The sequence below is a fragment of the Anthonomus grandis genome, chromosome 7 (genome assembly GCF_022605725.1).
Source record: "Anthonomus grandis grandis chromosome 7, icAntGran1.3, whole genome shotgun sequence".
In the NCBI taxonomy this organism is placed as follows: domain Eukaryota; kingdom Metazoa; phylum Arthropoda; class Insecta; order Coleoptera; family Curculionidae; genus Anthonomus; species Anthonomus grandis.
In genome coordinates this window covers 28,462,809-28,489,913 of record NC_065552.1, presented here as the reverse complement: position 1 = coordinate 28,489,913, position 27,105 = coordinate 28,462,809, and the positions used below count along the sequence as shown (strand labels likewise).

At 32.6% G+C, this 27,105-nt stretch overlaps 1 protein-coding gene across 3 annotated transcripts in view; it reads right to left on the bottom strand.

Annotated features, from left to right (window-relative positions):
- LOC126738561 (scavenger receptor class B member 1-like) overlaps positions 1 to 27,105 on the bottom strand; it is a 210,344-nt gene that overhangs the window by 142,423 nt on the left and 40,816 nt on the right. Inside the window, exon 1 of one of the 3 annotated variants that reach the window (XM_050443945.1) lies at positions 17,749 to 17,893. The exons of the other annotated variants lie outside the window; for them this stretch is intronic. Coding sequence (XP_050299902.1) covers positions 17,749 to 17,820 — 72 coding nt within the window. The 5' untranslated portion in view covers positions 17,821 to 17,893. Of the gene's footprint in view, positions 1 to 17,748; positions 17,894 to 27,105 lie in introns of those variants that run through there. 3 annotated transcript variants of the gene reach the window in all.

Below are 27,105 nucleotides of genomic sequence, written 5' to 3'. Positions count from 1 at the left end.
GCTGTTTGATTATAGTTATTTTTTTTTCAATAAACAACAAAAAAACACTACGAAACTACATAACGAATTCACACAAATTAAAAAAAAAAAACAAAGCTAGTTTAAGATGAAAACAAGACAAGTGGCAGAATCAAATTGAAAATCGCACATGAATTTTGAAATTCGAATGGTATATACCCACTCGAGATACCGCATGCGAAAAAGTTCGCATACGATGCGGTGGAAAATACGAACATCGATTTTTCCTGCGAAATCCTCTAATTTCGTATGCGAATCAAATTCGAATGGCTTCAAAAATACGGCCCCAGCACATAGGCACTCTACCCTCTATAGCCTAGACAACACTAGGCAAGGCCAAATACATGAAGGAAAATAAAAATAACAACATAACGTGGGATACACAACTGAAAAATCAACGCAACAAGAAGCTTATAAAAATGGCTAAACCACAGGTACCCCAAATATAGGATATGAGGGATTAACCGGATTAAGTATAAGTGAGGTAAAATGTAGAAATATCGACAGCTATATTGGAGGCTCATTATCAGCAGAAGCCCAAAAATTAATAAAATCTTTAAGAACACCTCAAATAAGATTAAAATACATTCCATAATAATTATTACATGAAATAAACAGTAGACAAAAGAGCTTAAAGAAGATAGAGAATAATATATGACGAAATAGCCTAAACAATTGCATATAAAAGGCGAATATATTGTAACGATATTGTAAACGTCAAGTAATCAGCTGATTTTCCGTCATTCCGGAATGACATAAATGGCACACCGCACAAAGATGGTCATAAAATCTTCTAAATATTCAATCTAATCTTCTGGAATGGTTAGCCGAGTATATAAGAAACCGCGTCGCAGCTGGGAGTAGTTTCATAAAGTAAAGGTAATTCTGCAGTTTAGCGGCTTTTGTTAAAACTAACGAAAAATGATCGGGTTTTTTGCAAAATGGGTGGATTTGGATATATATTTTTCACTAAGAGTGGCGGAAAGCCAAATTTTATCACGAAGAGGGTGTTATCACGCACTAAATCACTCACTATGGGACATGAATAGAATAACATCATTAGAATAACCCTGTATTCGATTAGTTTTGACAACAAATAGGTTACAACTAAGGTGAGGTTAGGTGTGGTGTTCCCAGTTCTGTCGCCTACTGCGTTTTGTCACTCACTCTGCAGCTTCAGCCTTGTCCCCAGTGTGGCTGACTCATGAGTGCCTTCTCTAAAGTGGCGAATTCACTCTATATTTTTTAGTTACGTGAAATGTTAGGTATTATGCGTAAAATAAATTCACAAATACTGTTTTTACCTTTTCTTGTAACTAAATCTGTTATTTTCGTGCAAGAAACATACCGAAGACACCCATAATGTCTTATTATTTTGGTAATTTTTAGATTTTGGTCCGAATTAAAAATAATATGATTCCGCGTTAATCGCGTCCTATAGTGAGTGATTTAGTGCGTGATAACATCCTCTTCGTGATAAAATTTGGCTTTCCGCCACTCTATATCGAAATCTACCCACTTTGCAAAAAACCCGACCATTTTTCGTTAGTTTTGACAAAAGCCGCTAAACTGCAGAATTACCAAAGTAAAGTTTGGAATTTGGCGCGAGACTTAAATCAGACATGAATAGTTGTAAAACAACACGGTAAAAATAAATAATTCTAGTAATCGTAAGTGATTGCAGCGGCCTTTCAGGAGCAGCTTCTTAAGCGATATCGTTTAAATGTTTTAAGGTCTGGAAGCTAAATTGCTAGAAAATTTCGCCAACCCAGAGGCTAAATTGCTGGAAAATACTGCAAAACTGTGTCACACTAAGAGAAAATTATACTAGGTAAAAAAAAAATTTTGGAAAATAAAAAGAAATTAAAAAATAATTCTAGAATAATGCTTTTCACTAGAAAAGCGGACTCTTTCATTCATGAAGAACAGGATCCAGAAAGTTGAAAACAGAATTGCAACATTGGACGTCTACACTATTAGTAAGCTGCGCTGTAGGTATTCAGCAGTGGACTTATAAGAACGAAATTTCTGGCAATATGGAATGTGCTTCGAACCGCCTCAATTTGGTACTACATGCTGAAATAATTATCAGCGTCAGTTTGAGGCGGCTGCAAAAGCAAATGGTTGGCCATCCAGGAAGAAGGCAACTGCCCTTATATTGAACTTACGAAGACCTTAAGAAGATGCTGCTGCCATCCAAAGAATGTCCCCAGAACCGTAAGAAGTTTATGACCAATTACCACAGATTCAAGCAGCTAATTCTCTGTCATTCCGGAATGACACAAATGGCACACTGCAGCACGTCTCGAAGACCAGCGAATCTTCCAGAGTGGTCAGCTGAGTATATAAGGAGCCGCGCCGCCGCTGGGGGTACTTGTCAGTTCAGTGAACTAAAGTTCGGAATTTGACGCGAGCTTTAAATCAGACATAAATAGTGTTAAATAAATATTTCTAGTAGTCGTAAGTCATTGCGTTTAGTAGTAAGTGCGTAAAGTTAGCTATTTTCGATTGCTTTATATACCCCTAACACACGGGAAAAACGTTATGGTATAAATATAGCATGAAGCAGGACTCACTCTATCCTCCACTACCGGAAACAAGCCATTTGATTACCCATATTAATTGCGCTATCACAGGGGAGCGTAATAAAATCACGTTGTGTCTCTCATATGCGACAAAACTGTTAAAAAGAAAAATAGTTTGTAGAAAATCCAGACAGTTATAGAGATATAAAAGGATGATATAGAAAAAAGAAAGATGCGGATAGTAAAAAAAAAATAAAGGATGATAAAGGAAAAAAGAATAAAAAATTTAAGTTTTGTATTTATATCTCTGTCTAAGTCTGACATATCATAAGAAAAAAATGATGTTGCCTCGTTGATGTTGGCAAAAATATTCCAGAAAATTATAATTTCCCGATGATCTACGAAGTAATAAGTATTTCCAGGGATTTAACATAAGATTCATACACATCCTTAAAAATTTAATATTTGGGCTGGTCATTGATCACATAATTGGAACAAGAAATTGAAATAAGGATTTTATAGTTTTTTTATTCTACAGTCAGTTTTATCAGAAAACTGTAAGAAATATTTGACTAGGATAATATATCCGTCAATTCTATTAAAACAATTATTAAAAAGTTGAACAAGAGCAACTCTTCAATTAAAGTGTTTCAGACGGGGCTAACACAATCATTGAAGCTGGGTTCACTCGTTTCTAATAGGAAGGTTACTGGAAACTAATATATTAAAGTACATTTTTATAAATATTTTATTCATTATATATTATATCCGATACTAAAAATACAAATCTTTTTATGAATAATATTAAGATAAGAATCCTCATAATGAGTGCATAATTAAAAGCTCCAAATAAAAGTCCAAAGATTAGACTGAAGCATTAGAAGAACCAATGGTAGTAGCGAAGTGGACACGGACCAATGACTAATATAACGAAACGGTTACATAATGTGGTTCGAATTTAAAAAATAAAATAAAATATATGAGTGGTATCCAGCCATGCAGCCAGCGGCACCGGCATCGGCGGCCGAGAAAGTATTACAAAACTGTTTTACCAGGCAGACCAGTGAGACCTACTTAAAAAATAAATACAATTTCTGCATTCGAGTGAGTGAGTGAGTGAGCCTTCTATCAGCCGATACCCGGTTTCATACATAACGCGTTTGCTTTCGGTTTTTATTTGTTTTTGCCATTTTCGTTGCTCAAAGAATTTTTCGCTTGCGACATCCATCCAACGACGCACACCCATTATAAACGAATATCTTTTGCTGCTTAAGCTACCTCTCCATCTGCGACGTAACGTACGACCTTTTTATTACTTTTATCTTCAGTATGTTTATCATTGCTTAACCTCTGAACGATCTCAAGAATTTTCGTCAGGTTTGCAGATTTCTCATATTACAGGGACAAGTGGTTGGGTCGTACATATTAGAAATTAACAAAGAAACCATTTAGTTAATGTAGTGTTTAGTGATCAATGAATGTCCCAATTTTATTTGGTAAAGTACCACTAATAGGATCCAAGTTAATGAAGACTGATTTGACTCTTTATAACTCATTGATATTTTTTTCAGAATTTAATTTCCTGCATGAAAATACTTCCATGTGTACTGGTACATGGTTTATGGATCAAATAATTTGACAGACCTGTCAAATGCCTAACTATGGAATTTTTCTTTAGAAAGGTGGATTGTTTGGTATTGATATTTTCTGAAATGACAAGTATTGTCTAGGTTTTCTGAATAGGTATTTCATACTTATTTAGAAAACCTATGAAGCAAGCAAAAAAGGGGACCAAAGAACTGAGTAGTATTCATGGTGGCATAAGAGTACACAGCACCTTTCTCAAATTAAAAGCTGAGAAGTCGAAAAAGGACCTCTAGATAAAGTCAAGAACTTGCCTTTGTTTATAGCTTGAAATGTAATTTGGCTGATTCCGCTAGAATATGGAAACCTTAAATCTATAAAAACAACAAGATCGGATAATGCAGTTTTAGTATAAGTGGGTATCCTGTCATTAGAATATACAAAATTATTTGATGTTCTTTGAAGTAATCTGAAATCTTAATAAATTTTATACGAAACGCAGTTCTGGACTAGGACGACCATTTGCATAAACTGGCAACTTAAAAAGCATATTATGTTGGTGATCATATAAGTCCTCATTCTCTAGCAGACAGTGAATGATTTTATACATCAGTTACTTAACCTACACTTTAGCCAAAAGATCGAGAAACTATAAACTATTAGCATATAGACCTACTTTACTGGATTAGTACAGACCTACAGCAGTGCTTAGATGAGAAAATTATCCGATACTGTTCAGGGAACATGCCACCAAGTTTTAAATGTCTAAGTCATAAACAAGAATATTCTTGGATGGTTTACTTAAAATGTTAATGGTTTAAATGTACCATATTGGATACTGATGTGATGTATAGACCACTCTGAATAGACCACAGGATTTAGATTTCAGATTACATCTACAGAGTGGGTTTCAAAATGGACTTTCCTAATTTTTACCTATAGCAGCGTCATCAGAATATAAATAATGCATTACTAATTTTAAAGCATAAAAAAATAATGTAAGAAAACAATAAAGAAATTAAACAAACGCATCTAGAAACCTAACAAGTTTAAGGAAAAACGGTAATAAATCGGGAAATAAACTTGTTAAAGCAATGATTTTTATATTATATTATATTTTTTTTATTTAAGAAAATCATTTGATAAGTGATAAATATAAAGACTTGAAATAAGGCATATAAATATGGATCCTAATAAAAAATAAAGTTAATTATATATTTTAGTAACAGTGTAATAGTGAAAGTAATTAAAAAGGGTTAAAGCTTGAATAAGAAAGTTAATAAACTTATAAAGCGGCTCGCAAAGCGATGCTTTTATTGATAATTTAAAACCAAACGTTTGAATCTGTCTAATATCCTTAAAAAAAGGAATTAAAAGAAATAAGAAAAAGGTAAAAACGCGCATCTAGAAACTTAAACTTTAAGCAATTTGTCAAATTTCCGTCACACCTCTATGGATTACTACCGGGTAAGTGGCACTCCTTTGAGGTCGTAGTTCTTGCATAAAAATAAGACAAGAAATTTCTATTAATATGTATCCGCAAACGTTCCTTAAGGAAGTTATTCCCCTTTTAATAAGACACCTTAAAGCCGATTTTCTCTCTATAGCTTTAAAAGCGTTTACAATAAAATTTTGAGAATTGGGAACTGTAAAGCATTATATGGCAGTTAAAATACTAAATAAAAAAAATTAAAAATTCTAGTCAGTGGTTTTATATACGGGGGTGGGTAGGGATTAAAACATCCCTATTTTTTACCCTCTGAGTTACTGCGATTTATTTAAAAATTATAAAATTTAGAATTTTTCACGTAAAGAAGGTACTCTTTACGTAAACTTAGTTCAGTTTATTTAGTTCACTTTCTAACTACTAGTAGTACTTAGTTCATTTCGATAGTGCGTTCCATTTATGAGAAAATTGACTTCGGACATTTTCTGTTTATGTATGTAAGTTCATTCGTATTAAAATTAGGGTGCACTTAAAAACCCAAAGTTCAGTACCTAATTTTAAATCGTGTATCGAAATATTTTCTACAAAAATCTTTTTTACTATCACGGATAGAAGAATGTGTTTAATAGCTTTATACATTTTTTGTAAATCTTTGATGATTGCCATTGTAAATTACACTTGATTTAGCCATAGTGATCAGTTAGAAGAGTGTTTTTTAAATGAATTTATTAATAATGAAAATCTCCTTTATTGGCTTGGTATGTACTACGGTAAAGTTAAAAAGCAAAAATGAATTTTACGGATGAAAAACAAGCTGATTGAAGCAAGACGGTTGTATGAAGAGGTATTTCCTTATCGAGTGCCACATCGTTCGGTTTTCCTCAAAGTAGGTCTTAATTTAAGGGAAACAGGTTAATTTTAAACATTTAAGAAAGAGGTGTTGCATAATCCCTGCTTACATTTTATTCTAGGATCTTTTTAAAGACTTAAAGTTATTGGGCGACCAAGAAATTCTAGTACTTGTACTTAAATTGTGTTGAAGCAGATCCATCGTTAAGTACCCGCATTATCGCAAATCATGAAGGAACCTCTCAGTCAACTGTATGAAGAATTTTGCAGGAGTTGTTAAAGCACCCTTATCATATTCAATGAGTTAATGCATTGGAAGAGTAGTTTTTCCACTTCGTGTTTAATTTTCCAATTGGATTGAAAAACAACGCCAAGCTGTTAAAAAAAATATATTTGCCGACCTTACAACAAATGGAATTATTAATTTCCATAACAATCATGTATGGGCAGATGAGAATTCCCATTCTACGGTACAGACAGCTCATCAGCAGCAGTTTTCTTTAAATGTGTTGCCGAGAATTATCGATATACATTTATTAGGACCCGTATTTTTACCGCAGCAGCTATGGAGAAACCTACACATTATTTTTATAAAATGAATTACCGCCACTATAAAAAAATCGTCCACTTTTATTACGAGCACAAACATGCTTTACGCACGACGGGGCTCCTCCACATTTTAGCATTATCAGAGCGTTGGTTAGGTCCTGGAGGCTAATGTCATGGCCATCATGGTCTCCTGATCTAAACCCCCTTGATTTTTACTTATAACATATAAAACAGCTCGTTTATCATCGCCAAATACCCAATATGATGTTCTCAGATAAAGAATAGAGGAAGGATCTGATAAATAATCCAAGAATTCTTTTACGAGTGCATCATAATTTAATAAAAAGGTTAGCAGCTTGTCATGATTTTAATGGTAATAAATTTGAACATTTTCTCTAAATTTTTAAGTAAAATATTTTTAAATAAACATGTTTCTTTTTTCTATGGAAAGCAAAGTTATTTTCAAAGTCAATTTTCTCGTATATGGAACGCTTTATCGAAATGAACTAAAACTACCTTTTTACGTAAAAACTCAAAAGTTTTATAATTTTCAAATAAAACCGCAATAACCCAAAGCGTAAAAGAAATAGGGATGTTTTCACCCCTGCCCATGTTCGTATATGACGCCACTGACTAACATTTTTAATTTTTTTATATAGTATCTTAACTACCATCTATTGTAGACGGTTTTAAAGTTATAAAGAAAAAAACGTCCTTAAGGTGTCTTATTAAAAGGGGAATAACTCCCTTAGGAAGCGTTTGCGGACCTATGTTAATAGGAACTTTTTATCTTATTTTTATGCAAGGATTACGTCCCTAAAAGGATGCCGCTTAAGCTGTATTAATACAGAACAGACAAAAGTTTATTAAAATATTTAAAATAGAAGCACGAAGCAATCGTCTTGGATATTTTAGAACTGTTAAAATGTTCATCAATATCGTTCAAATTAGTTCTCTTCTGTACTTAATAATTTAAAACATTTAAAATAATTTATTACATTTTTATCTGAACTGAAATAAAACACATGCAATACTAAGAACAACAAAACGATTTTGAGGTGAAGGCTGTAGATTTCCATGGCACACGCACTTTTCTTCATCATCATTGCTCTTAAAAAGTATAATATAATGATATTATTTCATAATGTTTTAACACCAGCGAGTAACGTAATAGCTAAATGGGTAATACGGTAAAAGTATAAGATATAATTATTGGTAAATTTATACCTTCGCCTGTTAGATATAGAAAGTAATTGGCGAAAAAGTTGGCTGTTTAGTTATTAATGATATATTATATCTACTTTAAAAGCTTTTATTGAACAAGCAAATGAAATAGATCATTTGGTATGGTTTCATACAATTTAGGTCAGAGTTGCCTTAATGCTCATAGTATTTTATTTTAATGTATAAAAATGGTTTTATGTCGTAAACAAAATTTTAAACTTGACAAGATACTAGAATAGAAAAATCGCCAGCTAAGAAAATATATTATACAAGGTATATTATACAAGGTATATTATACAATACTAACTTAACCTTTTGAATTCTAACCTACTAGAAACCTAGTTTGTTTAACGTATGGATAGACGAAGCACAAGAGACTTAATTAATTCCGAAAGAGAAAAGTCGAACCCGAAAGAGAGACCCCGAATTTTCTTGCAAAAGTGTATTGTCTTTGGAGGGTCTCTTTAGTATAAATGGCAAATATATATATACATATATATATATATATATATATATTTACCTATATTGTACCACCCATATTGAAATCCTTTATATATATCTTTATGGTCTCAAGTTTTATCGCAAAATAGAGATAAAATCTCTAGACTACTAGATAAGTTGAGGTTACAGTAAGTACTTTTAGGGAGTATATATATATATATATATATATATATGTACTATATGTACATATACGTACATATATATGTACTATATGTACTATATATATATATATATATATATATATATATATGTATATATATATATGTACTCCTCCCTAAAAGTACTTACTGTAACCTCAACTTATCTATAGGTGGTCTAGATTATTACTGGAATTATTAAATATTCTTCATTGTTCATATCTAGGATCTGATTATCAAACAAATATGGAAAGGAGAAATCTTTGGCAATGTTTATTAAAATTTATCTAATAAATCTTTACTTTATGAAATATATCTTATGTTATATCCACGAATATTTATTCCTACAATAGTTGGCCTTTTATTTCTTTAAAAAACTAAAAAAACACGATTTTATTACTAATTTAACTATAAAGTAGAAAATAATTTTTAATTCCAAAGAGTTTTTATTATAGTGGTAGAAAGTCCGACAATCAATTTATAATTTATAATTAATTATCTCAAATAAAAATCATAATAAAATTTAAGGTAGTAATAGAATAATTTAAATCAGAGTAAATGGGGTGCTCGATATATTAAATATGACAATAATTATTCTATTAGCAACTATCTATGAGAAAGGAGTTATGGAAATGAAGTAACATGCACCCAAGTTTTTTACTTTAATTTAAATAATTCTGTTAATAACTTAAATTTTATTATGAATTTTATTTGAAGTAATTAATCATGATTGATTGTCCAACCTTCTACTACTGTAATAAAAATTCTGTAATTAAAAATTATTTTCTACCTTTTTGTTCGATTAACAATAAAAGCGTGTTTTTTTAGTTTTTTAAACTATTATTTATTTTAGAGTCTATGGACGGTGGAAATCTATTTTATAAATCTAAAGATGGTGATCAAAAGTTCCCTATCCTCAGACACGCAGAGGAGCTAAATATATAATAAAAAATAAACAAGGTCTTACTCCGTATAGTTCAAATTTTACCACTGAATTTGAAGCTTTTTTACTGTTCATGTCAGACAATATATTAAATATATTAGTAGTTCAAACGAATAGAAAAGCTGAAGAGGTAAGTTTCCTTTTTCATTGACCTTATTTAAAATTTTATTTGATAATATTTATTAGTATTATTAGTTTTCTTTATTTTACTGTTATTTATTAAGAATTATTTTGTTATAGGTAATAAGACAATGAAATGAAAAATATCCACATAAATTGCAACGAACTTGGCAGCTTACTGATTCTACGGAAATCAAGGCGTACCTAGGAATCCTGCTGATCCAAGGAGCGCTTCAAGCAACCAAGGACCCCCAAAAAATGTTATGGTGTACAGATAAGAAATATGTCAGGCCTATTATTCCGGCAAGTATGTCACGTAATCGATTTCAATTGCTCACAGCATTTATTCGATTTGACGACTATTCTACTAGACCTCAGCGTAAGATAAACGATAAATTGGCGCCCATTAGAGAAGTTTTGGATTTGTTTGTTCAGAATTGTATCATGGCCTATTCACCTGGGTCACATGTTACTATAGATGAACAACTTGTTTCCTTCAAATGGAGATGTCCTTTTAGAGTTTACATGAAAAGTAAGGCCGATAAATATGGCCTTAAAATTTGGGCAATGGCGAATAGTAAAAATTCGTACAGTATAAATTAACAGGTTTATCTTGGTAAAATAAATAACAAACCAGAAAAAAATCAGGGTGAGAGAGTGGTTCTGGATCTTGTTAAACCCCTTGGCACTGGATATGGAGTAACCACTGATAAATTTTTTACAAGTCTACCACTGGCAGATAAGCTTGCTGAAAAAAAACTTACCCTATGTGGAACCCTCAGAAAAAAAAACTCATACATTCCAAACGAGTTGCAACCCAAATTATTTAGGCCTGAATTTTCTAGTATGTTTGCATTTACAAAAGAACATTTTATTGTGTCTTATACACTTAGCAAAGGCAAAGCAGTTATTTTAATGTCTACGAAACATCATGATGATACTGTTGCAGATGAAAAATATAAGAATAAACCTCATATTATACTTTATTATAATGATACAAAGGGTGCTGAGACACCACAGATAAAATGGTAAAGCAATACTCTGCTCGCAGAATTTGCAATCGATGGCCAATTATTAGATATTGCGGCACTAAACTCTTTTATTTTATGGGACATCAAGTATCCAAAAATCAAAAAATCTAAGGACGACCGACGATATTTTTTACTTCAGTTAGGAGAATCTTTGGTAAAAGAATATATTGTACGAAGATATAATAACTCAGGACGCTTGAGCAAGACGCTAAGGCAGTATATGCGTGATGTTGTTCCAGACTTGGCGTCTCCTCCAGTGAAAAACCAAAATGAAAGACTTAAAAGTGGACGTTGTTATCTCTGTGATCGAAATAGAGATCAAGATGCAAGGAGTGTCAAAATTTCGTATGCGCGGAACACCATGTAAAAGAAGTGAAGTGTGTTAAGTGCAAAGAAAATTAACTTTGTTTTTTTATAATTTGATTAGTTACAATTTTATTTTATGTATTTGTATAATTAAAAACATGTAAATGTATCAGTAGTATCATTTTCATGATGGGGTACAAATGTACCCCACTTGGGACTTTACGTAACTTTTCTAACGTGTGAAGACGAAGGTTAGTAAAGCTATAGTTAAGTTAGAAAAAAGCGATAACAAATAATTTACTTACCGATATGTTTAGTTTGGATGACAGTTTTAGGTATTAAAATAACGATTTTATTGAATTGGTGATAATAATAGTGAATTATTCTAAAAAAACCTTCTTAATAAATTGAATGCGGCAAGTTCAGAAAAAATACAATCATTTAATAAATTGTCATCATCACCAATTAACACCAGGAAATATGGAAAATTCAATATGTAGTCAAAACCTAATAGCCAGCAGCAGCCGTACCACACCAGCAGCATCTGCAGGCATACCATCAATTTCAGCTATTTAAGAAAATGTTCCATTTACTCAAAAATCAATTCCACAGTGAGAATACGTAATACTTACGAACCAAAAATCAGAAAACTTTCTCCAAAAAGACAACATTTGAAGAAATATGGAATAATTCAATTCAAAATAAATATCCCGTTAATTTTTCCCGTTAAAAAAGCACTTTACAGGGATAATGGGAAACTGTTATCAAATTATTGCATTGTCATCGGTCCTTAATACGTGTGCAAAGTTTCAAGTTGATCAGACTTTTAGAAAATAGTGAAAATTAAGCTCAAACATTTCGTTATATACATACATACAACCCGAGTTTTAATAAAACTTAATAAAAAAGGTTTGTCTAAAATGACACTTATGGTTAAAACATTGAAAGGCTTTTCATGTTCTAAGCTTTTACGTAATCGTTATTCCACTGATCCAAAAGTAGTTTTTTTTTACTATGCGCAATCTAGCCATTACAGAAAAGCTGGCAAAGATATAAGTTCCTGTCTATCTTGAATAGCTTCTTTAGCGTACTTAGCAATAATTTCATTAAAACTTCATCTAAAATAATCTTTAATCCATACAATTAGAAGATAGATGTGAAATTCTCCACAACTTAAGGGTCCATGACACTTTTGCTATTTTTCAGTAATTTTAAATATTATTTTCAAAATTTAAATAGAAGATTATGCTTAGCCTTTATGAAAACCTTCCACAGGTAAATGAAGTTTTCCTGGATTTACAATATGTAAAGTTAAACTGTTTGTAATCAATATCCAAGATTCATCAAATCATTCATTATATAAAAGAATAGAATAAACCTCTACACCTCTTTAATGTTGGATTCTCTATTAATTTTCTTTTAATTTTTAAAAGATCTTCTAGTTTTAGCGATCTTATGTTTTATGATTATTAAATTTTCCATCGTTGGGTTTTTTCGATAGGTTTTGACGGATTTTTTACGTTTGGCAAGCTCTATTAAACAATCCTGATCCCACTATAGATTTCCAATTCTATTTGAATTTTTTTTGCTGGTATTTTTGGTATATATAATTCAGCTGAATCGTTTATTAGTTCAATTATGTCTTCATAAGAAATTGGATGTCTCAGGGTGTCAAAATTGTTTTCAATAAAAAGATAGTATTCATTCCAATTTGCTTGATTAAATTTTCTAATTCGTGTTCTTTTAATTTTGTAACTGCAGTGGTTACTGTTTATAATAGGTTCATTAATCTTAAACAAAGTGGGATAATGGTCACTATTGCCACAGTCTATTATTTTGTTCTATATTATGCGGTGTGTCATTTCTAAATTTGTGATGGACAGATCCAAAGGGCTTGGGTTATCATTAGGTGATGTACTCTTGTAGTTGTCCCATCATTTAATATTAGTAGGTCCAAAGTATCTATTATTTCCAATAGTTGCTTAACTTCCCCATTCACTGTGGTGTGCATTTAGATCACCCATTAATACTAATGATCGATCTAGTTGATTTATTGCACTTTCTAATCAGTTTTTTAATTCTCAAGTTTGATGAGGCTTATATATTAAGGCCATCAATGTTGATTATTTTAAATTGCAATTCCTGGTTTTATTTATTATAGTTAATGAATAGTATTCAGAATATTATATTATTGTTGATGCCTATTGCTACTCCTCCATCTGGTCTATCCTCTCTAATAAGAAAATATCCTGGCAAATAGAAATGCTGATCTGTTTTTAGCCATGTCTCATTTAAGAGAATGACATCTGGCTTGAACTCTCTTAATAAATTAATTAGATTGTCCCTTCTTCGTGATTCTTTAACTCACTATGAATATTCCACTTCAGTATGATTAATTTGTCTGTGAATTTTATTTATTTTTTTTTTGTTATTCTGAGTCTTCCATGTTCTTCGTCTCTGTTTGTACTATTTTTGTTAACGCATTCTTAATATGTTCAGGATATGTTTTACAATAATTTTCAAGGTAATTATATATCTGATCTCGATTATACAATGTGATCTGATGCCGTGGCTTGAATAGTTTTTTTTAAGTCTACTGAAGTTGAAGGCTGATTATTGTCTATTTTATTTTGAGGTTTAATAGGTAAGAATGTTAATTTGTTATCTTTGTTTGGTCTAGAATAGGGAAAGTTTTAACATGTATCATGCTCTGCTTGGTCATATCCTATATTGTTCACTTGCATTTTCTTTTCATGTAATATTCATCATTCATCAAATCCAAGATTCTTTGCAAAGCTTTTGAAACATATGGTGTCATTATGTAGGGGAGACCGGGGACAATTGAAACAGGGGACGGTTGAAACAGTCGCCATTTTTTTTAGACGCGAAGGTAAAAACTCGTGTACGCAGCCTCACAACGTTTGACTAATTCCACATTTCTGCTCGACAGTGTGAAACTAGCAGTTGAGCAAAGTGGGTGTGTTTGCGCTCGGCTCTCTTATTTTATGTCAACAAAGTAATTTTTACGTTTCATCTAATAAACAATTCAAATTTGGTACAGCGATAGAATAGTTATAAAAGCATCTTCTGACATATTCTATTATTTTCCATCACGTTTCATCATTTCTATTATTTTTCATCATTTTAAATGTGACTTGGTATATTTTTACGTATTTCGATAAAAAATAATAATCTAAAAACAATAATACTGTATTTTCCACTTTTGGCTTTATACCCATAGAAAAAAATCACTTTTTTAAATTTTAAAATAGGATGCCATAAAAGTGTTGAAAGTTTTAATTTTTAATCAAGTAATCAAGGAAAAATGGTTTTCGTTACATTTTATGACTTAAATCTTTCACACGCCTATTTAAAATGTCTGAACCATTAATTTTGGAATTTACTTAATTTTTTTAAAATGTAAGTACACCACTTTTTTGTTGATAATCAATTTTTTTATCTTTTTTCTTAGGTCTAGCAGCCTAAACTTGTTAGTTTTAATTAAAGAGTCTAAAGAAAAATAATAGTTTTGCCAAAAAAAAACTGAAGGGGACAATTGAAACAAGATGTAAATAATTTTACGGGGACGGTTAAAACATAATTTATAGAAGGCTTTTGGTATTATTTTTGCGTAAACTGATTAACTGATTGTAACAAACTCTCTGAGGGCTATTATTTTGTTATAGAATGCTACGTGAAAGGGTCAGGAAAACAAATAGAGGTACCAAATCCAACTTGGTTTATGAAAATGCGTATAGGGAGGTTATTGAAAATGGAGCATCCGTAAGGTCTGCGGCAGATTTGTTTGAACTGAATCATGTTACATTAGGCAGATTTATTAAGAAAAAGAAAGAATCAATTGAACAAGGGTCCACTGAAACTATAACAATGGGATATAGGTGCGTACGACGAGTATTTAACGTTGAGCAGGAAAAATCCATTGTTAAATACATAATAAAGGCATGTCAAATATTTTACGGTCTATCGCCAAAAGAAATACGTAAACTGGCCTACCAAACAGCCGTAAAATATTCATTGAATATGCTGAATACATGGACTAAAAACTCATTGGCAGGAGAAGATTGGTTTTCCGGGTTTATGAAATATAATCCTGAACTATCAATCCGTTGTCCCCAGGCTACAAGCCTTTCAAGAGCAACCAGTTTTAACCCAACAAATGTACAACTTTTCTTTGACAATCTTGCCATGGTATAAGACAGATATAAATTCCAAGCGAAGGACATTTATAGTATAGACAAAACCGATGTTACGACGGTACAAAAACCTGCTAAAATCATTGCAGAAAAGGGACGCAAATAGGTAGGGGCACTTACATCAGGAGAACGTGGCACTTTCGTTACAGTGGCAATAGCGGTAAATGCAATTGGAAATAGCATCCCACCAATCTTTATCTTTCCAAGATTAAGATATCAGGATCATTTCGTTCGTGACGGTCCACCTGGGTGCATTGGAGCAGGAAATGCTAGTGGATGGATGCAAGAAGATGAATTCTTGCTATACTTAAGACACTTTCAAAACATACCAACAGTTAAATTGAAAATAAAGTTCTGCTTTTAATAGATAATCATCAATCTCAGGTAAGCATACCATGCTTGGACTTTTGCAAAGAAAACGGTATTGTTGTCCTCTCATTTCCCCCACACTGTTCACATAAACTACAACTCTTGGATCGATCGATTTATGGTTCATTTAAGAAAGCTGTAAATTCAACTTGCGATTCTTGGATGAAAAACAACCCAGGCAAAACGATGACAATTTATGACATCCCCAGCATCGTTAAACAGAGTCTCTCTATGGTTTTAACACAATCTAATATTGTTGCTGGATTCCAGTGCACTGGTAAATGGCCGTTTAATCTAGATATTTTTACGGCTTTAGGTTTTGCTCCATCATATGTAACTGACAGACCTGCTCCCGAAAATTTGCAGTTAAATATCCCCAAAGAAGTCCAGGCAGTAGGTTCAAGAGAAAATAAAGATTTAAGCAGCACTGATTCTTTTCCAAAAGTAGTAAATTCTAACTTTCCAAGAGCGTCAACGAGCGGAACTGTTTCGTTAGAGCCACCAAGCACCCCGCCTCCAGTTGCATCTACAAGTGTCCAGTCAGCCTCTAACCTCTCTTTGGATGTGTTTTCACCTGAGCTAATAAGACCGTTACCAAAAGCTCTTCCTCGGAAAACTACAGGGAAACGCAAAAGTAGAAAATCCACCATTTATACGGACACACCAGAAAAAGATGCTATTTAACAAGAATATGAAGCAAAAAACAAAGAAAAAAGTGAAAAAAAAAATTGGTGATCCAAAAAATACATCAAAAACACTAGTGTCCAAAAAAACTCGTCAACAAAATAGTCAGGATGATAGCAGCAGTGACAATGAAGACTGTTTTTGTCTAGTATGTTTGGAATCGTATAGAAATAGCCGTTCAGGGGAATAATGGGTGCAATGCATTGATTGCCACCAATGGTCACATGTAGAATGCACTCGTCAAGAAGATTTGTATATCTGTCATAACTGCATGTCAGAATAAATATTCTACTTTGCTAATTTATCTTTATTTCAGCATTAGAATAATTATTATGTTGTTTAAAACTTTTGAATAAAAAATTTGGTTTTATTTAGGTGTAAAAATTATAATGTATTAATGTTTTTTTCTTCGTATTTCTAAATTGAATGTTGGAATGGTGTTTCAATTGTCCCTGGTATGTGTTTAAATTGTCCCCGTCTCCGGGACAATTGAAACAATATACAAGGCTATATGTTTCCGTTATTATCTGACAGGCAATATATAATAAGTAAAATAACCTGATTTAAAATATACAAGGAATTAATAAAAGTCCTTGTAAAAAATTTTTTAGCTGTAAATATGATTTTCTCTAAGAGAAAAAAAATAAATATTTGAAAATTGTTTCAATTGTCCCTGGTCTCCCCTAATTTTAAATAATAAAGGCTGCCTAAAATGTTTCATCTGTGGTTATCGCTGCAGAATAAAATGGCTAATAATTTAATTGGATTAATTTTTTAAGAAAATACTTTCCGTTGTCTGGTATATCCTACAAAGTTCCTCGTTGATAAATTGATTAGCTTGGATCACATCTGTATTTCTCCATGAAAAATACAGATAGGTGTCATCTGCATAGCAAATTTTTTTGCTGTAAAGATTTTTTTTATTATTTATAAAGACGTGTGTAACTTGTACTAATTTTAAACATTAATCCCCTGATGATGGACACCGCTGTGCTCGAAACATGTCGGGAAATATAAGGTATAAAGTATAAGGTATATAAAGAATAAAACCGGGTCCAAGAATACTAAGTTGGGGTAAACCAGAAGTCACTTCAAGAACTTATGACGACACCAAAACAATATCAGAATCACTTAAACTGGAAAATTATAATATACCCAAGTGTAACTTATGATTTACCATATCAAACGCTTTGATGAAGTTTTAAAGGACCAATACCATTATTGTCAGAATCTTTAATAATACAAACCTTACAAAATCCTAATTGATATTCAGGAATCAAGTTATTATTTTTTAAATAATCCAATATTTCATTCTCCATAATCTTCTTCAAAATTTTTGAAAACACTATATTTATAATATACACCGAAATAAAGAAAAATGCAATACTGTTAAAGCATTTTGTGTTGATGTTGAAACCATATTTTGATAGATGATGTCGATATGCTATTTGTATTAATAAATTTAAAAGTAATAAAAAAGGCAATAAAGTTAAATTTTAGATTACTATTCTGTCGTAAAACTAATTGGTTCTTAATACATTAAATGTAAACAATAATTTTAAAAATAGTAAAAGTCTCATTACAACATTTTTTCGATGTTTAACAAAACGCGATAATTCGGGACCGTATAGTTTCAAACAATATTTAATTGTTTAATTGGACGTTTTTAGAGACGCTTAAACTAGAAATGCCACTTTATAATAATATCGAAACAACAATAATAGCAATTAATTCGGTTCAATTAGGTATCCTGGAAAAAATTTTAATTGACAGTAAAAAGTTTTTCTCGTAAGCTCTTTACAAGTTTTTAATATAATTTGAGTATCGTCTTAGTTATGTACCAAATTAGTTTAATTAAAAATGTTTTTTTAAAGTGGAAAAAAATGTTAAAAGCAAATTTTCCAATTAGTACTTAATATTGTTTATAAAGAGAAAATAATTTATTACGTCAAAATAATTTATTTGCCGCATGTGTCGACCTACGTCTGACTTTGATAGTTTTAAAACAAAGTTATATTGTTCCCAACTAGATCGTAATAAAAAAAGTTTAAAGGATGCAACACGGTTTTTCATGTCTAACCATATTATATCTAGAAAGTTTTATGTATGGTTATATGCGTTGTTGTTTGAGTTTTTATACGATTTTTTTCCTCCATTAGGTTTAAAATTTCGTTAGTCATCCACAGCTTTTGTGCCCCTTTTTTAACACTTTTGTTGAAGTCATTGTCGTGGCTTTAATGGTATCTCATATTACGTTTGGATCCTAATTCGGTTTATAAGAGTCTGATAATAGTCCTCCCTGAAACCCAGTTCAGCCATTTCATTAGATTGTGTAGTATAAGATCTTAAGGGTCAAAGAAGAATAATGTCATCGCATACTGGGCCACAAATATGATTTTTACACTTTTTGGATCCCGTTTCCTTTACTTTTACTAGATATGAACCAAATACCACATTTTAATATTGAAACTAGCCGAGAACCAAATTATTTTTAAGCTCAACTTTCTATTTAACTAATAGTAGATGCCGATGTGGATCGAGAAGTTTTAATGATACCTAAGTACTTCTGATTGCATGACTAACATGTTCCCCAAATCATAGTTCTCTGTTAAGCATGAGCTGCTGTGCATTTATTTCTAGTAAACATTTATTAAATATTTCTTAGCCGATTCTGTAAAAGTTTTCTAAGTTACTAGATGTTATCTTATTCTTTAACCCCTTCAGACCTGGGCACATTCTTATGTAAATGGACTTCTTAATTTTTTTTATTTCCCTTATGCACATTTTAAACTACCGCAGACCTACTGTACATCTCCATGTATACAATACCTTAAAAAATATTAATTCACATGGCTCCATCTAGTGACGTATCCGGTAAATAACGTCCAGAATTTAATCAAAGGTTTCACAAGTCGCAGCACGTGGGCAGTGATTAATATTTATTTGGTATTTTTTTAGTGTTTTACTTCATATGTAAAAATGGTATCTGTTACTGTATTCTTACGTACACTCATATGTACATTTGGTACTAGTTGTTTTTGTACATAAAACCCTATAAATACCTTTTTTTTTTGAGAAAATATGTTTTTTTACGGAAAGGGCCAAAAAATTGATAAAAAAGAGAAACGATACAACTTGAATGACCCCAGCCACGTCCAAGAACTTATCGACATGATTGAAAATAATGATCTCTCCGACTTGGAAGATACCTATGTTGAAGCTGGGGATGAAACATGACCAGAAGATAAGGATGACGAAATGTTAGAGGCTCCTTGTTTTTCCTTGGTTAATGTGGTTAACTTAAGACAAGCAGAAACCTTGGAGAATAAAGAAATACAACAGAGTGACGAGAATGAAAATAGAGAAGATGAGAACATACCATTGGCTCTAGTAAAGTAAAAGTCAGTTGTTTGGAAACAAAGAATTTATCGTCCACCAGTAAATATGGGCCATCAGAATATAAATAAATTCTATAGCGGAAGACCTGGTAAAACCAGAAACACTTTTAATGCCACTTTTTCCTATTGAATACTTTAAACGCTACATTTCTAAATTGGACTTTAAAAACATAGCTTTTTACGCAAATATTTATACTGCACAAGAAAATTGCACTTTTAGAAATGATAGCGTATCGGAAATTCAAACTCTGTTTGCTCTTCATATAATTATTGGATTTTACATAAATTTCCCAGAGTTCGCACCTACCGGGAGAGAGTTTTAGGATTTTTTTTGGAGTATATGAGTAGAGACCGATTTTTCCAGTTAAGATTCAATTTGCACCTTGTAAATTACTTGGATAAACCTAAGGCGCAATTCATACAGAACGGGCGTATGGCGGTGGCGTGGGACTGGCATGGAGCTGGAATGGAGCGGATGTGGCGCGCACAATTCACATAGAAAGGGGTTCAATGTGATTATGGTCATTTATTTGTTACGTGCATGTCTGTGTAGTAAAGTTACAATGCTTTCGGATGACAAAGATGATCAAGATATGTTGAACCTTGTAAATTTAGCTAACATTCAAGGGCAAAGGAGTTACTGAATACATCCCTTGGGATTAAATAAAGAAAAAACTGGTAGTTCGTTTAATATTATGTGGAAGCCTCAATATGTACTCTGAATGTTTTCAAAGTGTCTATCGAATGTGTGTGCAATGTTTTTATAAAATACTAGTAAGGGTTTAGTAAGGGTTAATATTGAGAAGAAACCTACAAATTGAAGAGTACTTATCAGTTCAGAGGAAAGCGTGTTAATAACGCTGAGGTAAGTTGAAGAAAATATATTCAAGTGAATCTATTTCTGTTTAATCTAAAACAAAAAAAATAACGATACTGTTAACCTAATATTAATTATTGTATTGTATAAATTTATTCAAATGAAATTCATCCGGGTTCCTGTGCGGTACTGAATCTGGATTTCTTTTTACCGAATCTTCAATCCACGATTGAGAACTATCCATTGGGATAGTAGAGGCTTCAGGAATGGTTGAGGATAGTATTTGCTCGGCTAAATTCAAAATTCCAATTTTGAAACGCCGCTTCTGAACAGAATTCATGGACTTAAAAACGCCAGGTCTGGGTCAGGAGGATCGATTGTGGCAATCGTTTTCGTGCTGTTTTGGATCTCCAGCAATTATTGCTTTTTTTCAAAGTACTGGTAAGCTTGCTGGTTGAGCTCATTAATAGCGGTTGAGGCTGCTAACTTCTTTTTTCTAAAATCATCTTCTTTCTGTAGTAGTGTTTTAGGTGCTCTAATTGCTATCATCGATAAACGTACTGGAAGATGATACAGGTGACCGAGAGGAACGACTGGATAGAATGTTATAAGGTGAGAGTACATCAGCATTGGAGTTGTCTTTAGACTCATTAGATTGTGACCCCGTTTCAGCTGCGTGGTGGCTCGATGATGCGTCGGCAGACTCTTGATCCACGTTGCATTTATAAGACTTCAAGAAAGGATCCAAAAAGGGGAGATGTGGGGCCAAATAATATTCTTTGACTCGTTTTGTTCCTTGTCCTGATTTTATTTTTAATCTAGCTTTATATTTTGAGTAGCTTCCTCGTATGTTTTTCCAGCGGTCTTTACGCTCGGTTACTGAAACAAAAGTATAATTTCTAATGTAAATACGAGTTTAAACATCTTTTGTTAATAAACACGTACATACTTGCCATTTTCACTGAATTCATTTGATATTTTTCCCATGCTTGATCTTGTGCAGTTCTATTGCAGTAACCCGACCTTTTATGGTCGTATAAAACTGCATACTGTTGCACGTCTTCACAGAACTCATATTAAATAAATAATCATCCCGGATTTAATCTACCAAATAGACAAAAAAAAGCAATATAAACCGCTGTTTGGTATATGGTATTTACCACTAGTGTAGGCCACTCGTGGCGTCGAAGTGACGTGGCGGTGGGGCAATACAAATAGAAATGGCGTGGCACAGGCGTGATAATTAGGGAGAGCGCCCACCAAAGTGGAGTAACAAGTGACAAGTAGCAAGTAGCGCGCGTCTAGCATGTTACTTTAAATGAAACCAATGACAACGAATGATTCAGAGTACACCAAAATAAAAGTGGCAGTGGCATCATGCAGCTTGCTACGCCACGTCGTTAAAAATAGAGCTTGTTCTACTTTTGCCACGTGCTACTTGCATTTTGTATGTGTGTTTGTTGGCAAAATTTAAATATGGAAGACAATCCATAATTTAATTTTCATTTAGTTTCATTAATTGAGAAATTTCCAGGCATCTATGACAACATAAGTCCGAGAAATTATTGGACTGATTTTTGTCAGTAATAGCTCAAAAGTTTCTCTTCTCATTCTGTAGAAGGATTGGAATTTCGCCGGATACACATTTAATTCTTTAAATACATTAAATTCACTATGTCCTTGCATCTCTTTCCAATAAGGGTGTACACAAAACTGACGTTGCGGACGAGTTTTGTTCATATTGTTCACGTTTAAAAGCGCTAGCATAACTTCATCCTCAGAGGACGACATTTTGAATTTAACTAACCTTTTTAATGTCATGCTACTTTAGTGTACGCTACCTGCCACACCAGTGCCATACCCGTGCTATGTCACTGCCATGTTACATGTCACGCCACTTTGGTGGGCGCTCTCCCTAAGCGAACATGCAAGTGGCACATGCGTCTACCACGCCAGTCCCATGCCACCCCCATACGCCTGTTTTATGTGAATTGCGCCTAACGACTGCACTGATAAACTGTACAAGGTGCGCCCTATAATTGAATCAGCAAGAAGAAGGATATTTGGTATTAAAAAAAAGAACTCTGTAGTGATAAGCAAATAATTATATTTACTGGAAAATTAGGATTCAAGCAGTACATAAAAGGAAAGCCTTGTGCCTGGTGCATAAAGGTATTTATTCTTTGTGGCAAAAGTGAACAGCCCTTTGACTTTGTTTTTTATCAAGGTAAGAACTCGAGTATAAATAAAGAAAACCAAAAGATATATGTAGGGTCAAGGTGCACCAGTTGTGCTTCTGCAGCAGTTATCTTGCTGAGAGGATTTCACTAGAAGAAGGTCATAAATTGTTTTATGACAATTATTTCTCTTCGTACTTATTACTAAAAACATTAAAGAAAAAAAATTTGCAGCTAGCACTATTTGGGTAAATAGGTTTTTTAACCACCTCTTTCAAGAAAAAAAAGACGGAGAAATTCTAAGGAGATAGTAAGAGATGATGGCATAGTTCTAGTCAAATAGCTGGACAATAAGTTTGTGTTTTAGCATCCAACTTTGTAGGAAAGGGTGAGGAAGACATTGTTAAAAGATGGGATAAACAGACGTTCAAGTATATTGAAGTAAAAAGACCAGAAATTGTAAAACAGTATAATCATTGTATGGAAGGCGTAGATCTTCGGCACCAGCTAATAGATCTTTATAGAATTTTCATAAGGTCTCGAAAATGGACTTTGAGAGTAATAATGCATATGGTAGACTTTGCATTAAAAGCAAGTTGGATTAAATATAAGAAGGAGCTGCTAAAATTCCCAAAAAAGACATTTATGATCTTTTAACTTTTATAATGCATGCTGCTGAAACCAGTTAGCCCTTTGTGTGCTAGTGTGCCCTAGTGCTCCTGGTGTGCCTACAGCGAAGATATTATTGATGACGTATGCGGAAGCGTGTCGCTCCTCTAAATTTAAGCCCCAATAAGAGTCGAGTATTATTTGGACAGTTTGCATATTAATGTTCGCACGTGATATTATTGTGGTAACAAGTTTCCCTGTTTTTTGGTTGTTAGAGCAGTTTTTGGGACCATGGGTGGTAAGATTTGCTTTTATATTAGAGATAAAATATCTAGGATGATATTTATGTTATCGCTAGAATGCAATTTTGAGAAAAAGGTATTAGTTTTATAGAAAATATATGGTCTGCTCAGGGCGGTGACACCAGTCTCTTGGGCAAATAATTTTCTCAAAATTTCATGCGTATTTTTTTAACGGTTTTTTTATAGGATTTTATTTTTATTTACAGATAAATTTTATAACAAGCTTATAAATCTCAACTCCAATGACCTGTATGATTATTTGGAAGAAATTCCTTGTGACAACATTAGCGAGTTAGGAGATGTTAGTGAAGATGAGATTGAAGGGGACGCAGAAGTAGTAGGCCCAACAGCAGTATATGGACTAACTCCAACTCACACTGTGTTCAAAATTTTAAAGAATTTGGAGAAGAAATAAGACCAAATATTCCCACTGATATAGAAACCCCTACCGACATGTTTTTGCATATATTTCCTAAGCATCTGTTAGACCACATAGCTTTTCAAACTAACTTATATGCCTTGCAAAGAAACGGAGGTAATAGTCATGCATTTACGCCTACTAATGTAAGGGAAATAAAGGGTTTTATTGCAATAAATTTGATAATGGGCATAAAAAAGCTACCCAGCTATAAGGATTACTGATCCTCACGATTGGAAATGAGAGATCCATTCATAAGTTCAATAATGTCAAGAGACAGGTTTTCGTGGATGTTAGCCAACCTGCACTTAAACGACAACTCTGTACAGCCTGGCCGTGATCACCAAAATTTTGATAAGCTTTACAAATTACGGCCTTTGTTAGATATATTATCTGATACATATAAAAATGCTTTGAAACCAAGTCAAGATCAAGCTATTGATGAGTCGATGATCCGATTCAAAGGACGAAGCTTCCTAAAACAGTATGTGCCAAAGAAACCAGTAAAACGTGACTATAAAGTTTGGATTTTTTCCGAAAATTCAGGATACGTATGTCAATTTCAGATTTACACTGGTAAAATAGGTCAAATGACCGAAAAGTCTCTTGGTGGTAGAGTTGTTAGAGACCTTATGAGAGACTTAGTTGGAAAAGGGTTCAAAATATATTTTGACAATTATTTTAATTCGGTCGAGCTACAAAAATAACTGCAAACTGAGTTGATTTGCGCTTGCGGTACCGTCAGAAAAGATCGAAAGAATCTACCAACAGATCTACTAGATGACATTGGGTGAATTCGATTGAAGAGTTAGCACTAATGGGTTGACATTTTTGAAATGGATGGATCATAGGCCAGTCCATTTTTAACTAATTATCTGGATCCATGCGAAAATCAATGGGTTTCCCGCAAAAAAAAGATGGTTCCGCCGAAGATGTTACTTGTCCTGAACTAGTAAAAAAATATAATACGCATATGGGATACGTGGATAAGACGTACATGCTAAAAACTCTTTATGAGGTTGACCGAAAGTCGAAAATGTGGTGGCATAGAATTTTTTTCTATTTCATAGATTTATCCTTAGTAAATGCATTCATATTGTATCAAAAAAGAACAGATTCCAATGCGCAACTTTCGCTAAAACTTTTTCGACTTTCAGTGGGCCTAGGACTTGTGGGAGCTGAACAAGGTTTACCAAAAAGGGGTCGGCCATCAGCAACGGTGAATCATTTTAAACGTACTGGACCATACGAAATTCGGTACGACTCTTATTCTTACATGCCTCTATATGGCAAGCCTGAAAGATGTGCTTTTTGTAGTACCAAGGCAGAACCTCACAAATCAAGATGGCATTGTACAAGGTAGCTGTTGATATTACATTGATAAATAAATAAACATAGTTAATTATTGTTATTTTTTAGGTGTGATGTTGCCCTGTGCCTTTCAGATAAGAAAAACTGTTTCCGTCAATATCAAACCAAATAAATTTTTTATAATCAATGTATTTTTCTAGCAATAAAAAATTAGTTTTTGCCATTTTTTTTTGTTTATCTGCCTAGTGTCCTTACAGTGAGCACACCTCATTGTAAATAACTCATATGCAAAAAAAAAAGATCTAATATTAAAAACATATTAAATAGTCTTTAATTAATTGAGCAAAACAAAAATGTTCACCAAAAGTTTAAAAAAAATAAATCCGGCCTCAAAGGGTTAGTATCAGTAAAAGAGGGAGACCGTCTTCGTCATCTTCATCGCCCATTCCATCGCCTGTACCACATGCACGAGGTGAAAAACAATCTCTAATAGAAATTCAATTTGACAACTTTGATTATCTTCCACTGTTTAATGAATCTAAAGACGCAACTAGATGCAAATTAGTTGGTTGCAAAGGAAGAACACATGCGTTTTGTCAAAACTGTAAAGTGCATTTGTGCCTTTATTACGCCTACAAAATTTCATATAAATCCTAGAAAATAAATAATTTTATTTATATGCATATAAGTAATTTTTTAAGTTTTCTAGTTTTTACTTGATGTTTTGGACCACATGTACACTCTAATGTACACTAAATATTTTTAGAAGAAAAAATTAAAATTTGAGTTTGTCGTCAGTTTTTACATTTTTGTACCCTTCTAACTTTAAAACGACCAAACAAAAATTTTTGTTGGTGAAAAAAATCGGGTCTGAAGAAGTTAATTTTCTGTGAAAAATAAATTAAACACAATTTCTTCTAGTAGTTTTTTCAATCAATTATATAGTACTCCAAAGATCTTCTTCTCTTTAGAAGTTCCTCTTAAAATGCAACCTTTGCCTGAGTTTAGTGATTTTTGATTGCAAGTACTGTGTGGCTCTTTCTAGGCCATTTATTATCTTTATTTATCCCGCCAACACTTGCCTAATATCCTGGATATCCTGGCTGGAACGATGAAATAGTTCAAAAATTTGATTATTAGTTATATTTCTACTTCTCATTTAGTTCTTCTCAAAGCCTGAGTATTTAGGCACTGACCTCTTGTCATACAATACAACTTTTTGAAATAAAGAAAATTTATATATTAGGCTGTTCGCAGGGACTCATATACCCTCCACTCTAAAATTATGAAATCAATAAAATCAATTGAAATAAACCAGAAAATGTCTAAGAATTTACACTTTTAAGAAAAACCGGATTGCATAAAATTCGGCATTGTCAAAAAAAATTATGCAAACGGAACTTCTTATAAAATACATGAAGATCTTGACCTTTTATTAATAATTTTACATAATTATGAGGTAAATTCCTTATGATGAGCTAGTTTGATTATACGTGTTAAATTACAAGATTCATATATTTTTTACTATATAAACTTAATTACGATAGCAATTTGATATATGAAAGGAAATAG